Source organism: Triturus cristatus, chromosome 6 (genome assembly GCF_964204655.1).
Source record: "Triturus cristatus chromosome 6, aTriCri1.1, whole genome shotgun sequence".
In the NCBI taxonomy this organism is placed as follows: Eukaryota; Metazoa; Chordata; class Amphibia; order Caudata; family Salamandridae; genus Triturus; species Triturus cristatus.
In genome coordinates this window covers 955,062,760-955,080,605 of record NC_140589.1, presented here as the reverse complement: position 1 = coordinate 955,080,605, position 17,846 = coordinate 955,062,760, and the positions used below count along the sequence as shown (strand labels likewise).

The 17,846-nt window shown below is 46.4% G+C and overlaps 1 protein-coding gene across 1 annotated transcript in view; it reads right to left on the bottom strand.

Annotated features, from left to right (window-relative positions):
* Positions 1 to 17,846, bottom strand: part of IGF2R (insulin like growth factor 2 receptor) — a 1,674,612-nt gene that overhangs the window by 972,617 nt on the left and 684,149 nt on the right. Inside the window, exon 21 of the mRNA XM_085611652.1 lies at positions 7,775 to 7,876. Within this exon, the coding sequence (XP_085467778.1) occupies positions 7,775 to 7,876 (102 nt within the window). The remainder of the gene's footprint in view (positions 1 to 7,774; positions 7,877 to 17,846) is intronic.

Sequence of the window (17,846 nt, the reverse complement as noted above, 5' to 3'; positions counted from 1 at the left end):
AGGTTGCCGTGATGCTGGGCCCACTGAAACTTCAGGTCCCACTGCAGAGCCCGCATGCACCGCCTGGCGTGATGCACTAGTAGGATGCAGGAAGCCATCAGCCCCAGAAGCCGCAACACTAGCCTGACCGAAACCCGGGATAGAGGCCGAAAGATGGGAATCAGGGCCCGGATATCCCGGACCCGCTGTTCCGGTGGATGGACCCGGAACCGCGCCGAATCGAGAACCGCTCCGATGAAGAGGAGCTTCTGAGAGGGACTCAGGTGTGACTTCGGCACGTTGATGGAAAACCCCAGCAAATGCAGGAGATCCGCCGTAGTCTGGAGGTGGGAGACGACTGCCTGGGGCGAGCCCGCCTTCAACAACCAGTCGTCGAGATAGGGGAAGACTGGAACCCCTGATCTGCGCAGATGAGCTGCGACCACCGCCATCACTTTCGTGAACACCCGAGGGGCACTGGTGAGGCCGAAGGGGAGCACGGTAAACTGAAAGTGCTCTTGGCCCACCGTGAACCGCAGGTAACGCCGGTGGGCCGGCAGGACGGGGATGTGGAAATAAGCGTCCTGCAAGTCCAACGCTACCATCCAGTCTCCAGGGTCTAGGGCAGCTAAAACCTGAGCCAACGTTAGCATCTTGAACCTTTCCTTGCGGAGGAAGGCATTGACGTTCCGGAGGTCCAAGATAGGGCGGAGGCCCCCCTTGCCTTTCTTGGGAACCAGAAAGTAGTGGGAATAACAACCACGACCTACTTCTGGACTCTGAACGCGCTCGACGGCCCCCTTGGCCAAGAGAGCCGAAACTTCCTCGCGGAGAAGATCCAAATGATCCCCCGAGATACGGTGGTGCTGCGGTGGCATGGCTGGAGGGGTCGTCTCGAAGGGGAGGGAGTAGCCCCTTCGGACGATTTGCAGCACCCACCTGTCCGATGTTATGGACCGCCAGTGGAGCAGGTGATGGCGAACTCTGCCGCCCACTGGCGTGGAATGGGCCTGAAAGCTCGGACTAGGAAGGCTTTGAGGCGGATGCTGCCGGGGTGGATGTGGGCTGACCACGTCGGCCTCCATTTCCGCCACGGCGGAAGCCACGTCCGCGACCGCGCGCAGGTTGGTTCTGCGGCTGGTGGCTTTGCGGACTTAAGGAGGCGCCCCTTCCTTGGCCACGAAAGGGGCGAAAAGCGGAGGTGTGCGCCCGCGGAGCCGCGAGGCCCAAGGACTTGGCCGTAGCCCGGGAGTCCTTAAAGCGGTTCAGCGCACTGTCCGCCTTCTCACCAAACAGGCGAGTGCCATCAAAGGGCATGTCCATGAGGGTTGTCTGGACATCCCCGGAAAATGACGTGGACCGCATCCAGGCGTGGCGGCGGAGCGCCACCGTGGTGGAAATCGCCCGACCCAGCGAGTCCGTGGTGTCAAGCCCACATCGTATGGCGTGCCGTGCTGCATCCCTCCCATCGGCCAAAGCCTGGGTAAGACGCGTCCGGACCTCCTCCGGACACAGGGGCAGCACGTCCTCCACCGTATCCCACAGGGAATGGGAATAACGGTCCAAGAGACAGGCGGTATTTAAGGACCGCAGGCCCAAACTAAGGGACGAAAACAGTTTCTTGCCGAACTGCTCGAGTCTCTTGGAATCCCGATCCGGCGGAGCGGTCGGGAAGGAGGATTGGGAAGTAGAGGCCTGGATAACCAGACTCTCGGGGGTGGGATGTTGGGACAGGAAACTGGGGTCGCCCGGAGCAGGGCGGTGGCGCCTGGCAACGTTCCTATCCACAGGAGGAACTGTGGAGGGCTTGGACCAGGTGCCCTGCAGAACGTCAGTGAGGGCCTCGTTGAACGGCAGCAGAGGCTCAGTGGAGCTTGCTGAGGTTTGAAGCACCTCAGTGAGGATGTTAGTCCTCACAGCCACGGCAGGCAACTCGAGCCCAAGGGCCTCGGCCGCCTTGCGCAGCACCACAGAAAATGCTGCACCCTCCTCCGAAGCCACGGTCGGAGGAGAAGTGAATCCAGTGTCTGGCGAGGTGTCCAGCCCACTGGCCTCCCCCAGTTCATCTGCCCAGTCCTGAGAAAGCTGTGACTGAACAGCCAGAGGGTCCTCGAACCCCTCCCAGTCGCCCCCTTCTTCCGATTCCTGATAAACAGGAGGAATGATCGGAACCGGACTGTAGAGATGGTAGGACTCAAGCGGCGCCGGATGCGGCGTCGGCGGACGCCGTGCCGGCGTCGGGTCCGGATGAGGGCTAAACCGGGGTGTCGGTGTCACAGGCGTCGGCGGCGCCGGTGACGGCGTCGGTGGTTCAGGCGTCGGCGCCGGTGGAGGAGTGACTAGGTCAACCGGCGTCGACTGGGGCCCAGGCAAGGGCCCCGCGGGGACCTGCGGCGTCGAGACCGGAGTCGTCGACGGCGCCGGGGCCGGAGCCGCCGGCACGCGAGGTCGCCCAGTCGAGTCCGCGGGGCCCGAAGGCGCGCCAGCGGGCGTCGACGGCGGGGCCAGGCTCCTCATGGCCGAGAGGAAGGCACTGATCTCCGCCGGCGCCGCGTCAGCCCCAGGGACCGGAAGGTATGGGGGCGGACGCGGCACCTGCGGCTCCGCCGGAGCCGCGGGGGTGGAACCACCCTGACCCTCGGCCGAGTCGCGCGACCGGCGAGGGGAGTCCGAAGAGCGATGTCGCCTCTTGGACTTCTTTGAGCGTTTGGACTTACCCGACGACTTGGAGCCGGACGAGCGATGGCGTCGGCTAGGGCTCCGCGAGCGATCCTTGGACCTCCTCCTGGACCGGGATCGCGCACGACGCGGAGCCGAGTGGCGAAGCTCGAGAAGCTTGCGGGACCGCTCCCGCCTAGCCTTCGAAGTCAGGGCCTGACAGTCGTTGCACGACTCCGCGTCGTGGTCGGGGCCTAAGCAGTAGAGGCACCGGCGGTGGTGATCGGTCACGGACATCAGACGATGACAATCCTCACAAGCCTTGAACCCAGGCATCCTACCGGCACCAGATGTCGACAGACAAGGATCAAAAATGATCAAAAAAGATTTAGTCAAAAAAGACTAAAAGGGGTAGCTCTCCCGGATCTGCGCTTACTGGCGCGGAAAAAAGAAGAACTGACGTCAGCGCGCGAGGGCGGCGTCTAAGTACTCCGACGACGTCATCCCGGCGCACGACGCCGACGACGGACGCGGAGCCGCAGACGACGCCTAGCGACGCGCAAGGGGTATTGCTGACGAAAAATCTTCCGGATCCAGTCTGACGCCTGGGGATATTCTAAGGTGAGGAATCTAACTAACGTGTTTCTTTCAGATAAACTGAATATCAACTTTCAGTATAATCTCATTGTGTGAAGGGACTGCTTGCCTCCTTTTTTTTTTTTTAGACATGTTTTACAATCTTAACACCTATTTATCAAAGTAAAACATCCCTTTGGCCTAGAATTGATCAAGTTTCTCAACAAATTCCTTTGAGTTCAGTGTAAAGAAGATGAGAGTTTCTTGGTGGATGCAGAGCATTAAACAAACTAAATGTGCATCCAACCTTAATTTGTAGATATAAACAGTTACTCTTGCAGTTCTCTCCCTTCTAGATTGAAACCCTATATATGTAAGAGCTGTGTGAAAAATTTTCGCCAGGTCGATTTTTTGCTATAACAGGGGAAATGGAAATTCTGCCAGCTCTCTAATAAGCACTGTCATCTTTGTTCACTGGAATACATATTTAAGATGTCTGACCAGGACTAACAAAGGTAAGTTCACATTACGAGAGTAATATTTTTGTGGACTAAAGACAAACCTGCAAAGAGACTTACATCTTTTGAATGGAGATCAATCCAATAGGATTATATATTGTGTAGCAGAGTTTGTTTGGGAGACTATATTGAGATTTGAAAACAATTTAGATTTAAACTATATTGACTCAGTAGTAAGTTACAATGGTGGTTACTGTACTTTCTGCATAAAGACTCCCGCTGTGTCAAATTACATATGTTCTATTTTGTGCACATTTTTCAGTCACTGGGATTTTGGTGTAGTCAGGCATTTACATTTAATTGTCTAGTGATTGCATTTCATGTAATTAATTCATACATAAATTGATAAGGGACATTAGTTTATTTTACTTTTGTATACAATGCAGCAACAATCAAAACGGCACCAGAGGGCTTCACAGATAACCAAACAGTTGAGACAAATTATTGGTTTTCCTGTAAAGATTTAATGTGGAGACTGGATTGTCCCATGGATAGTACTGGAATTTTCCCCTTCCTAGAAGGTCCACCTGGGTGTATATCTGGTATGCTGTCTTCTTATGGCTCTAGCATCACGGTAATCTCAGTATGAGCACAAACTTATGAGAGTCCCTAGACCTGCGCAGTGACCTGGAAGGGAACACAGAGTACGATATCGTAGTGGCCTAGGACTTTAGTCCCTGTCCTGGGTGTAACACATACAGAGGTGTTGGCCGCATGGCATGTTTTAAAATTAATAGTGCAACTTCTTTTTAATCTACTTTTTGTTTAAAGTTCTGCTGTTCTGTTTGTGTCTACAACTCAGCGCTGGCAATCTGTGTAAGTTGCGCGAAAGGTGTGAGTATGTTTGTAAGGTGTGTGTGTATATGTAAGGTGTGTTTGTGTGTGTATGTAAGGTGTGTGTGTATGTAAGGTATGTTTGTGTGAGAGGTGTGTGTGTGAGAGGTGTGTGTGAGAGAGGTGTGTGTAAGAGGTGTGTGTGTATACAAGGTGTATGTGTGTGTATAAGGTGTGTGTGTGTGTGTAAGGCACGTGTATGTAAGGCATGTGGGTGAGGTGTGTGTATGTGTATGTAGTGTGTGTATGTGTAAGGCATGTGTGTAAGGTGTGTGTGTGTGAGGCACGTGTGTGTGTGTGGGTGTGTGTGTGTAAGGCATGTATGTGTAAGGCGCGTGTCTCAAATATGCAATAGTAGTGCTCTGTTTGATAGTGAGTCTGAGTACTAAAGCCAGTGGGATCAAGTTTAAATACCACTGTCTTGGTTAGACACAAGATGGAGGATGCGGACATCTTCCCCAGACAGTGGAAGTGTATTGCCTACATTCCTGTAGCTGGAAGTTGCAGACCAGGACCATCAAGTCAGATGGATGGAGAGAGAGTTGCCTCTAAAGATTCTATGAGGTCTTTTGTCAACAAGGGCAGTTGATTTGTTCTTCCTGAACACCGCCGTATTGTTGATGGAAGGGTTGAGTAGTGAGGCTGTAGTTTTTGTTGCAAAGGGTGAGGAAGTTTAAAGGTCTGGTCTTCCCTTTTAGCTGTCTCTCATTACAGCTAGAGAGAGACTTGTGGCAGCCAAGTGCAGAATCCTCACATTTCATTGTACGTGTGTGTGTGATTCAGTCTGCAGACTGCCCTAAATATCTACTATGAGAAGCATACACAAAGGCGATGTCTGGAGAGCAGCCCAAGTAGGACCTTTGAAAAAGGACCCACTCCAAACTGGCTCAAAATTTTGGAACGCTGAATCCACATCTAGAAAAGGAGTATAAAAGGTGAAACCAAAACCACCCCACGTTGTTCCAGTTACTTCATGATCAATGAAGAGTGTGTTCTGCAGAGTTCTCAAAGGAATGTCGAGTGACCAGGTCTGAATACTGCCTAAAAGCCAGTCTCCCAAAGGTGAGGGGGCATCTGAAATCTTCACTTTCTGCTGGAAGAGCTGGGCATCTGACTTAGTGCCTAGAAGCCTGCCTGCTAAGAGACATAAGGAGTCTGCCTGACCAGGTCAAGGCTGAATGTTCCATGGTGACTGTTAGCCCGACTGGGCCAGCAGTTGCCTGCACCGGCCAAGTTCGGCCTGCATCTGCTTAGGTTACTACACAGCCCAAGTCAGTCTACATCTACATTCACTGGCCTATTTAGGGCTACAACTTCAATTAAAAGAGCACCAGCATGAATGGGACTATAACTGCTGAGTGATAGCCCGCTCGAGGCCTTCCTGCTTTGGCTGAATAGCCCAGGTAGGGCTAAGCACCAGCTAGTGATCAGATGGAGCTGCGCAACTTGACTTACACCTACACTTAAGGCATGTGGCAGCACTACAGAACTAAACCGGGCAGTCCATGTACGGAAACACAGGCCACACATGGCGTAAACGACAGCATCTGGGATGGTATTCAATTGCCACAGGCATAGCCTGCAGGAGGAGAGACCGACCACTGGATCTGCTCTCGAAAGGGATACAAGGACTTTTGTGTTCCCCGCTGCATCATCAGGAGTAAGGATCATGGAAACGTAAACTGTGTGTGCATTTGTCTTGTGGTGGAAACTAAGACTACACCAGAACCTTATTCATGGGGTTAACCAGGTGGGATTAGTATGGGAAAACTTAAGACATAAGGAGATCAAGGAGAATGGCAACCAGGAACACTTGACTTGTATTCCTGGTTGAATTGTGTAGTATTTATTACTGCTGTGCAGATGGTTTACTGTTGAGTTCTGACACTACCTCTCTTAGAAGCCTGCGACTACTCACCCTTGCTACCCTGAGAGTTAAGTGCAGAAAGGGATGTACTGTCTTCCATTTCCAGAGCCATAGTACAATGGGTCCCAAGACACCAGAGGCAAACAACCTCAAAGAAAACGTTTGGAGTCGAGTAGCTCCTACCGGCCGCATGGCAGGGGTCTGACATTTAGAATTGCGTTTTATCATTGCAAATACGTTGTTTGTGTTATCATAATGGCAATACACTTATTAAGTTTACGTTAATTTCACTATATTACTTGATCTTACACTTTTATAATAAGCTATTTCAATTTTATGCTATATTAGACTTGTGACATATTTACTTAATCTTGCTGTTGGAAAGATCAGCGGTAACAACAGTATAGATGCATAGAAAAAATATCTTAACCAGTATTGCGGGTCTACAAAGAAACTTATGAATTCTGCTGACTCAGCGACACAGCATATGTCGCTCCTCTATTTGAATGTTTGTCGTTATGTGGCGTTTTGTGGGAAATAAATAAATACACTTCATTTTTTAAAAGCTCCCCCAGGCTTGCTGTTTCAACTGTACAGATAAATGTGGACTAATGATGGTAAATGAGCCCGGTGAACTCATACTACTGCTGCATGTAAGTCCCAAGTGTATCGGAGCTCTGAGAAAATGTTTGTCCAAGATATCAAATTAATCTGCTAATGAGTAAACCATAAGAGTGAATGAATGCAAACAATGTCTTCGTGTGACCTGTCATTTGAGCACCCAGGTCTCCTCGTGGACATTACTGCAGATAACACCCAAGGGCTCATTTAAAACACTGAAAAGCCTATCCTGGCTTGGATAAAAGCCGACACTAAACACAAGCACAGGTGTCTACCAAAAACGCATGATTCAGACAGCGGTCCCCCCTAAGCAACTTTGGCGTTCTCAATATTATACGTGCCTCACATCTGCCACAAAATCATTCGTTAAAAGGCTATTGCGAGGTTGTGTGGAGGTTAACTCATGGATAATATTTTTTTCTTCTAAACATTCTAGTGGTATTTGGTTTGAATTCTATTTTTTTATCACACGCTCAAACAGCATCTACATATTTAATGACAAACGAAAAAAGAACACAAGAGATTGCCAACCACCAACCCAGAAAGATTTGTTTTTCTTTAATTTACACTCAATCTTTAAATCAAGCAATCTCTGCTGCAACAATATGTAATGTAATGTCAATAATCTGGTTAGGATGTATGTGCAGAAATAAGCTGCTGAGAAAATTTACAGCACAAAATAATACAATTAATAAAAATTATGCACAAAGTTGTATTTTACCTTGAAAGTCTTCCCATTGCCTGAAACAGTGTAGCTAGAATTAGACATCAGTGATTCCAGGTTGAAGACAAAGGGACTGTTTGGATCTTTTATGGAGCAGTGCTACACAAGGGGAAAGATAATAAAGATACTAATGGTAATCAAAAATTAAATCTTTTGAAAGTTTATTAATGAGAGTTTTTTGTCTCAACTAAGTAAAGAAAAAACAAAAAGGTCATCAGAGGTCACGAACAAGTACTTTCAGACTACAGAATACACTATTGATACCCAACCCAATAAGTATTTTCTTAGGCAGACTTTCCAGTGAATAATCTTGCTTTAATTTAGCGTAGTAGCGAAAAACAGAATACATTATTCATAATACAAGCATTTTCAGTTAGGCTTTTTGTTTTAATCACACATTCATACTATCCTGTGGCAAGTGACCAACTACATCATCAAAATAAATAAAAACAATTAGTGGTCAGCCTTATTTTCTATTTAAAACGAGCACAATGCTAACCATCAAGGAAGATGATGCAAGAACAGTGAATGAATAAATGTTAGCCCCCACACCGACTCTTGCACTGGTAACCTTGCTGCATACCGATAGGGTGTGCTGGTCACATGCCAATTACCAGAATTGATTTAAACAGGAAAGACATACAATGTGACAGAGAGCCAGGGCGACCTACACCTCTTATCGACTATCCAGCATTCCTACAAAAATATTCATAGTTCCCAGTTTCAAAACACCACCCCCTGGTCCCTAATTCAGGCTTGAAAAAACACATGAAAGGGTCACTGGTTTTTTAATTAATAGGGAGAAGAAAGCAGGGAAAACACACAGTAATTTCCAACAAAAACTTCTCCCTAATATTGCTTTTTAAACACAGTAATGCGTCCAGAAATATACAGATCCCACAGACCAATTATTTATCAAAATTTCTTATCAAAAGGGTACATATCATAATTTTCAGGTATCACGAATGTTTATTAAAAATGCAATAAATACTTCAACATGACAGGAGCCCCACAGCAATGTAGATGAGGAATAATAAATGCAATATACAGTTCAACAGAAACCGAAGAGAATAATAATACAAACAACAAAACAATAATAAAGACTGCACATAACATCCTGTAAACACAATATATCCTACTTACAAATATAATACACAATAATCAATACATACTACACAAAAGACAAATGCGCCTACACACAAATATAATACAAATTAATCAATACATATTACACAAAAGACAGAACTGCGCTGACGCGTTTTGGAAAGTGTGATGTACACTAAAAATTCCTTCATCAGGGCGCTGGAAAAAAGACAATACATTAGTGGCCGTAGGACTTCTATAAGCCGTACACTGTAGATGTATGTACGGAATCAGGGGCTCAGTATAGAGTAGACATTGAGTTTTAGGTCTGTGGGAACAACCATAAATAACAAGAATATGCAATATAATAGGAATAAGCATAAACGGAGCATGGACAAAAAGATCAAATAATAGGTCCAGAATAACCCCATTCAAAAAGACATAGAAAGTCTCAGAAAATCCAGAGTGATTCAATATAGTTCGTGAAATAGATAAACAAGCACAGTTTACCTTGTGCCCAGACCGAATATCGAGAATAAGTGATAAAGTTCACCAACCCCAATCACCAATAAGAGAGAATAATTTATATAATAAAGTGGTGAAAAAGACAGAATTTAAAACAAACAACACTATACCTGTTCAATTTGAGAACCACTATTTACATTGGACACAAAGTCATGCGAACGGAAATAAACTTGCAGAGCATGACATACAGTCATCTGCCACGCCATCTGCCGAACCGCCACCAGGATGGCATCAAGGCTATTGAACATTTAAATCGAAGACCATTTCTTCTGGTAAATGAGTTACCACCCGAACTTGGGAGCCGGTAACTTTTCAATGATTTTCTGCAAGAATTACGGTTGCAACCCACTGATATGTAACACACAGATTTGATATCCGGAAGAGACATTCAAAACACACCACTTCCAAATACCCAATGAGTACCCAGCCCCAATTCCATTTTAGGAGTTGGTAAAACTTTGACAGCTCCTTTGGAAATTTTGCTCTTTCGGCATGGTCACTCAATTTTTTTTACCCCCTTTTTGTCGAACTCTATGCTGCTGGTTATATATCTGTGCCCTTTACCCCTGTCACCCAGAGGTAAAGTGCATGTGCTCCTCCTTTCAACATGGTAAAATCGACATACTTATGATTGACATACTTAACTATCTATAAATCCCTAGTACATGATGCCCAAAGTCTACCCAGGGCCTGTAAATTAAATGACACCAGTGGGCTGCAGCTCTCTTTGCACCACCCACTGCAGTGACAAAGCAAACACAAATGCAGGACTGCCATCAGTAGCCTGGCTGTGCATGTTTTATCTGCAAACTCGTCCTGTCAAATAAACTCCTCCTGACAGTCCTAGAACTGTCCTTTGAAACATTTATAAGTCTAACTGAAGTAGTCCTTACTGCCCATTAAGACAGGGTATTTAAAAGGATGATATTTAAAGGTTTCATTTTAAACATGTTGTAACAGTGAAAAGGCCCAAAACCTATTTTCACAGTTGCAGGGTTGGCTATTCCATAGGAAAGCACTAGGATCTAATATTACGTTTAACAAATTGGATACAATATTAAGTTTAATAAATGTTACTTCTGCCTAGGAAACCGCTACAAATTTAATTTGTGGCAATTGACACCGGAGAAGTTGGATTTTTAATACCAGTCAGTCAAGAATAACTATTTCGGTTCGAAGAACCATAGAAGTTTAACATAAAAATATCACAGTTTATAAAACAATCAATCAATAAATTAAAAACAAAAAACAGTTCATGAAATTCCGACTGTATAAAAAATCTTTCCATAAACTAATCAGTTTGGAGCAGCATTATATTACACAGTTCACAGAATTCCGACAGTATAACATTTTTAGATAGGGATCAGGTTGAAACAGCATGATGTTATACCATTCGTTATCAGCAGCATTTACTCATAGCGCTTCCAAGTAGCCATAGAGGATTTTATGTAAGCACCTACCGCAATACAGATATCAGGGGTGGCCAACGTGTGCAAAAAGTTAAAACCATCAATGTATGTACAGGGGCGAATTTTCCTTAATAGTGGGGCTAAAAATTGACTCCTCGCCTCTTGATATACGGTGCAATATAGAATAAAGTGCATAATGCAATGGCTTGCCAAGTTATTACATGGACAAGGCATAAGCTTGTAAGCCCATCCTCTTTGGAGTGGAAATACCAGCAAAAGGTGCCCAGTGCATAAACGGAATCTAGTTAAATAGAATCTAGTCTGCAGATTAGTAGAAAAAGCTAGATAATGTTGCAGCGGGACAAATATCCGTAAAAAGCCCATCTCATCATGTTGTAGATAGTGCATGATGGCCCTGGTGTTGTATGTCTCTTTAATTATAGCTTTTGCATTCGATGAACTACTTTCAGGTGTGTCATAAAAATGCCCCAATCCTTTCTCATGTTATTCATCTCTCACAAAAATGAGATATGGTATCTTTAAAGCATTGTCCAAGGTTTTTTAGTCTACGATTACGTCTGTTGAAAATATTAGGTTTTCTGACAGCCGACTTTCTGTTCAGAAAACTAAAGGGGCCCTACCTATGCAATCCTCAAACGCCATCCCCAATTCCTTATGACAGAAGAGGGTGGGGGCACTGTTCGGGGTCATCAACAGTATTTTGGGGATTTTGTTTTTCAATACTTGTAGCGGACGGTCTTTGTGATGTCCCTAAACCCTGCCCCATAGGTTGCGATAGAGAGGCATTAAGATTTAGATAAGGTAATTTATTCCCTCACAGGCTTGTGACCTCATTTACTTACAAAGCAAAATATCTCGTCCACGGCCCTGCTTGTGTAATGGGCTCTTGCTGTTAACAGTGATTCCCAATTCATCTGGTTGTTAAATAAATTCCTAAGTATGCAAAATTATCCATCTTTTCTATTTTTTTGCCCCGTACAACAAAGTTTTTAGTTTTTATGGACTTAGGGCCACTTAGCATGATATACGATTTGATGAAATTGACTTTTAAGTTGAGCAACGACGAAAATCGGTAAAAGCATTAAGGGATTTCTGGAGGCTATTAGCTGTCATTGCCATTAATACTGTATCAAAGGTGGCTTACCCTTTGACGTTTGCCTTTCTGGCTCACAACTGTTTTGTCGTCCTGTCAGGAAGGGAGAACACCTCTTCTAATGGACGGCCCTTTGTGTTCATTCCCGAGAGTCATTCACACCTCCCTCCAGGAGGCCAGAAGGAGGTCTTCTGATCAGAAACTTTAAACAGTCACTGAAAAACTTTGGCAATAGAGTGGCAACTTTCTAAAGCTGCAATTTACTTAAACATGACATTAAATTGAGTTGTGTTTAATGTAGCAATTCTTCAGATACATTGAAATACTAACTTTAGTAGTTCCATTCAGAAGTTAGCACAGCTGAGATGTAGGCATGTGACCCTGTACTTGCCAATGGTCTACTAGCCTTTCTAAAGCAAAAACAATATGGGGCTTTTACTGTTAGGATATATAAAACCATATGTCCCACTTTTAAAATATACAAATCCCTGCCTTAGGGCTTGGAAGGCCTGCTTTAGAAGTGACATATATATTAAAAAGGAAGGTCTGGACTTTGTTATCAGTTTAAATGTCAAAGTTGTGTGAGCAGTTCGAAAACTGCTCTGCCAGCCATCAAGGACAGACTGGGGGTCTTGCTCTGTGTCACACTTGTGGTGGCACATATAGTGGTGCAGTCTATGAGGGACACTAATTTACAGGCCCTGGGTATCCCTGGCACCATACACTAGGGACTTATTAGGGAGTCAACTTATGCCATTTGTGGGCGAACCAGTCAGACATATACTTTAAGTGTCAGAGCACTGACACCGAGGTCTGGTTAGCAGGTCTAATGAGCAACGTCAGAGTTGAAAGACCAGCAGCATCAATCCAAAACTTTGGGGTGATCACGGCAAAAGAGGCATTTCCTTACAAATAATTTACACATTGCCTCCAAGTAAATTCAGTCTGGTCTGTGCCACAGCTACAGGGGGTCGAGCTAAGGTTTAATTTGCGACTTTAGCCGTTCACTCTGAAAAGGATTGAGATTATTACTTGAGGTGGGCATAACTAATAACTGCATTTCTTACAAGCACATTAATGAGGATTGATACATAGTTTTTTTTGTAGACAAAGATGGGTAAGTATATCTGGCCCATCATGTTAGTCCATTGTCACTACACCTATTCTATTAACTGGACAACGTTGAACACTTGTAGTCTAGACTTAATCTGAGGTGGATATTTACAAGTCTTGAGATAGTAAACTTTGAAACTGACAGTTGTGGGATATAAGAACTTCTAAGGGCATGCAAAGTTCTTGCAAAATAGCCAAAGGCATATGATGCATGTGCTGATATACGTATTGAAGCTAGTGTTTCATGCATACTAGAAGTCTCCAAGTTACTCAGCTATGGAACTTCCTTAAAGGATCAATCAATTCTTGAAGCCTAGGGTTTGCATGAGAAGGTCCTGTTGGGGAGTTTCTCGTGGCTAACAATGGACATCTTGAGCAGGATTGAGAACCAGGGTCATCTGGCCCACATGGGAGACACAAGAATGAGGGTAAGCACAGTAGTCCTATGCTTCTGACCATGTATAGATGGAGTGGGAGAGAAGGAAAAGCATAGGCAAAGTTTATCCATAGAGCATTGTCTATATACTGATGGTGCAGAAACCTGGAGGCGAAGATTTAGCATTTTGTGCTTTGTGGAGTGGCAAAGAGTTCGATCTCAGGGACCCCCCCCAAACAAAAGAATGGGAGCAGGACTTGCAGGTCTGAGTTCCCACTTGTGGACTTTTTGATGCATCTAGCTGAGCAGGCCTACAAAGTCTTTCTCCACTCCCGGTAAGTACTCCACAATGAGGTGAATCAGATGGTGTATCACCCAGTGCCAAATAATTTGCACCAGTGTTGACAACTGTGGTTAGTGTATGCCACGTTGCTTCTGTAGATGGTACATGGCAGTCCTGTAGCCTGTCTTTATGAGGACTGCTTTGTGCTGAAAAAACTGAATCAAGTCCTTTAGAGCTAGATGGTTGACTAGAAGCTTGAGGTGACTGATGTGGAGACGCCACTGTTGCTGTGACCACATGCCCTGAACAGTTAGGTTTTGGAGATGTGAAAGTGAAGAATCCATGGTGATGGTCTTCTGCAGAATGGGGTCCATGAAGGGCTGGCCCTGCAACAGGGTGCTGCTGTTCCACCACTGTGGAAAGTGATAGGTGCTGGCCTGTATCAACACTAGATCTTCCCAGTGACCCTCTGCCTGTGAACATTGTGCTGACAGGAACTGCTTGAGAGGACGCATGTGTGATCTGGCATAGGGAACTCTGGCTATGTAGGACTCATCATTGTTCTGATTGTGAGGCAGCAGCTGCTGGAACGCCTGTATGGGGTAAGCTTTGCAGGAGACTGAATTGAGAATGGCCCCCAATAAGGGCTAAAGATGCGATTTGATGGTAATTATAGTGAATCCCAACCTCTGAAGAAGGGAAATTGTGTTCCGGGAGTTAGCCAGGCACTGCTGCTTGCCCACGCTCTTGATCAGCCAATTTTTAGCCAATTGTGAAATAAGGGCACACATGAAAGCCAACTACCACAGTTAGGCACTGGGTGAAAACCTATGGGTTGTGGAGATACCCAATGACCACACTGATGATGCTGGCCACTTACCACGAAGCGGAGGTACAGGCGGTCAGCGGGATGGATGAGTATGTGGAAGCAAGCATTCTTCAGGTCGAATGCAATCATGAAGTCAACTTGCGGCAGCAATGGGATGGCATCCTGCAGAGTAGTCATGTGGGAGTGTTCGGAGAGGATGTAGCTTTTGAGGGGCTTGAGGGCTAGTATGGGTGTTAGGAGTCGATCCATTTTGCGGATTAGAAAGTATAGGGCGTACTCACCCTTGCAGTGATGATGCGGTGGTACTGGCTCTATGGCACCCTTGAAGAGGAGTGCTTGAACTTTCTCTTGAAGAAAGTGCTGGTTTTCGGAGCCGAGGGATGTTTGGAGGGGCTGAGGTGAGTTCAAGGCAACAGCCATGCTCGATGATGCAAAGAACCCACCGATTGGAGGTGATCTCATCCCAGCAGAGAAGAAACCCCTGAAGTCTACCCCTGACAGGTGTTCAATTAGGGGGATGAGAGGTAAGTCACTACTTGGAGGCAGAGGACCCTTGGATGAGTGCCTCTGCCTCTACCTTTGAAGCCGTTACCCCAGAAGGAACCTCATGTATAACCTCTGCCCCTCTGCTGGTAGTAGACCTGTGCTGGTGCTGATAAGACTGTGACTGGTCAGGGGATGTGGTCTTGGATTTCCCTTTACAATGCTGCCTCCGAAAGTAACCCATATCTGATATTGTGTGAAGGTCACCCATGGTCTTAGCAGTTTCAGTGTCCTTAATTGTTTCCAGCATCCCATCAATTTGTGGCCACAAAAGGGGTTCCTCATCAAATAGCAAGTTGATGAGATGCATTCCAGCTTGAACCCAGATGTGCACAGCCAGGAGTACTTGTGTAAGATGATGGAGGTATTAACCGCTCTGGGTGAGGGGACGGTAGCATTCAGGACACAACAGACAGTGGGATTAGTATTCCGCCTGCCACTAACCCTTCCCTCCTCTTCCTATGTTCCGGTGGGAGGTTCTGGAGCAGTTCCTCATCCCTCTGTGCTCTGTCATAGCAGGACAGGGGGCCAACAGAACTAGTGATTTGCCAGTATGTTTCTCTCCATATCCAGAGGGCATCACCTGTCCTGTGCTGCTGCTTGATTGGGGTGGTGGCAATCATTACAGAATTGTGGCGGGCATGTCATCTGATGTACAAGGGGACAGCAAATGGAGGTTTGAACTTCTTCTCTATTCAGGCTGTGGCTATCCAGGACTTTACTTCCTTTACTTAGCTTCTTGAATGTCACCAGGGTAGTCTTAAGCATGCCCTTGAACAAAGGGAAGAACCGGAGCGAACGTTCCGTCCTGGCGAACAAGAACATTTTTATACTTCGGAATGGTGTGCAGGTCGACTTTGTGCTAGGCAGCTGCGTGTTGGATGGTCCCATAGTATGCAGTGGTGTGTCTAGGAATCCTTAACTTGGACAGGCCCAAGGTCAGTGTCCCCAGGGAGGTTCTACGTCATAGTCTTCCTAGGGATCGTCAGTGGAGTGAGGGTAATGAAGGGTGTCAAATGTATCTGTAAGGGAGTAGGGACTAGGACTGGCTGTGCCTGAAAGTGACTGTTGTGACCTCTCTGGGGAGCTAGAGGGAGGGGTTGTGGCAGTGGTGGAGATTTTAATGGAGGTGGAGGGCTGATGGCCTCATCGATTAGTGTCTTCTTAGGTGCAGGAGCCAAGGTACCAAAGAGATATGAGGCCCACGGGTGAACTCAAAGGTGAGCCTGCATTTCTTCCCCGAATAGGAAAGATTTTCACTGGGCCACCTGTGGAAATCTTCCCTGTCCAGGGGTTGATGGCTTGTCTTATGCCTCTCATTAAGCTTATGTTGAAGCTTCTCAAAGACGATCTATCAGAGTCTTGGGAGCCTGGCATAGAGGCTGGTCTTGGGGCAGACAAGAGTTTTCAGCACCAAATGTGCCTGAGGCACTGATGAGGCCTTTGGCTTAGAAGTGTGTTTGGATGCTTCGGAGCCATGGTATGTCTTTTGACCCGAAGACTGATTGAGGTCAAGCATCTTGGCTGGATCCAGTCTCTGCTCTGATGCCTTACCTCAATGTTGATGGCTTATTCGTGAACCTAGAAGCCCAACACTGTGGAGGTAGAGTTCTGTTCGGTGTGCAGCTGGTAATGTTGCTTGTGAGGTGGTGTGTCAACAGAACTACAAACTCTCCGTGTCATCTTGGTGCCCAGAGGGGTGTTGAGGGGGACAGAGTCTTTGTCCACTTCCTTTTCCTCCATCTGTTCAGGCTTTGAGGCGTAAGAGCTGATGACCTCTGGGTAGGGCTGGTGGGCACGGACACCTACGGAACCCGCATCCTCTTCTTCAGCGCCTAGTGGATCAGCTTCACTGAAGACATCCAGCATCTTCTCAAAGGATTACTGCATCTTGAGATGGGCCCAACATCCGTCTATCCACTGCTGAAGGGTCTTTTTTCACCTGAAGAAGAGGCAGGAGGTGCACCGAGTATCGTTGTGCTCTGGGGAAGAACACAGATTACAAACCCTGTGAGAGTCGGCCCAGGCATATTTTGTGACACACTTAAGGCATTTCCTAAAAGGCTTCCGTTCCATCATCCTCCACACCGCTTCATTCTTCAGAGTTACAGTGAAGGAAAGGAGCCCCGAGAGGTGGGGGTCCCTGAGAATCGGGACCCAGATCTCAGTAATGGTCTCCACAACCCATCACGGGAGAAAACGAAAAAATGACTGTCAAAGGTTCTCTCATTGTTTTCGTACTGGAAACAGAGAACAAGTTGAATCCGGGAGCTGCGTCAAAGCATGCTAGAACCCAATGACGGAGAAAAACAACCTAACAATTTTGGTGATGCCCATGCTCATTGCTAACTAAGGAAGGGGTCACTATGCATAGTGATTTGAAAGACTTTTTTGAAGAAAAACAAGTTGCAAACCTACGAACTCAACACTAGATGGCAAGAGAACTAAGAGCACATGCATCTACAGCCAGACATGCTACACATATCATGTTTATAGTTAATCGATCAGGATCTAGAAAGCGCGGCTAATCACCCAATAGGGTAGCCAGGCTCTTGCAGGTTCCGGGGGCTCATTCGAAAAGCCAGTTCTTGAGGGCCATTCAGAATTCCAGAAGTGAGGTGACGGTCCGGAAGTGCATGGGGAGGCTGTTCCACATCTGTGCTGCGATGTGGGAGAAAGAGCGTCCTCGACTTCTGCTTAGGTAGGATGCGGAGAATATGGGCAAGTGAGAGGGAGGCAGAGCGTAGTTTTCTCAATGGCTGGTGTAAGTTTAGGCAGTGGTTAATGTAGGCAG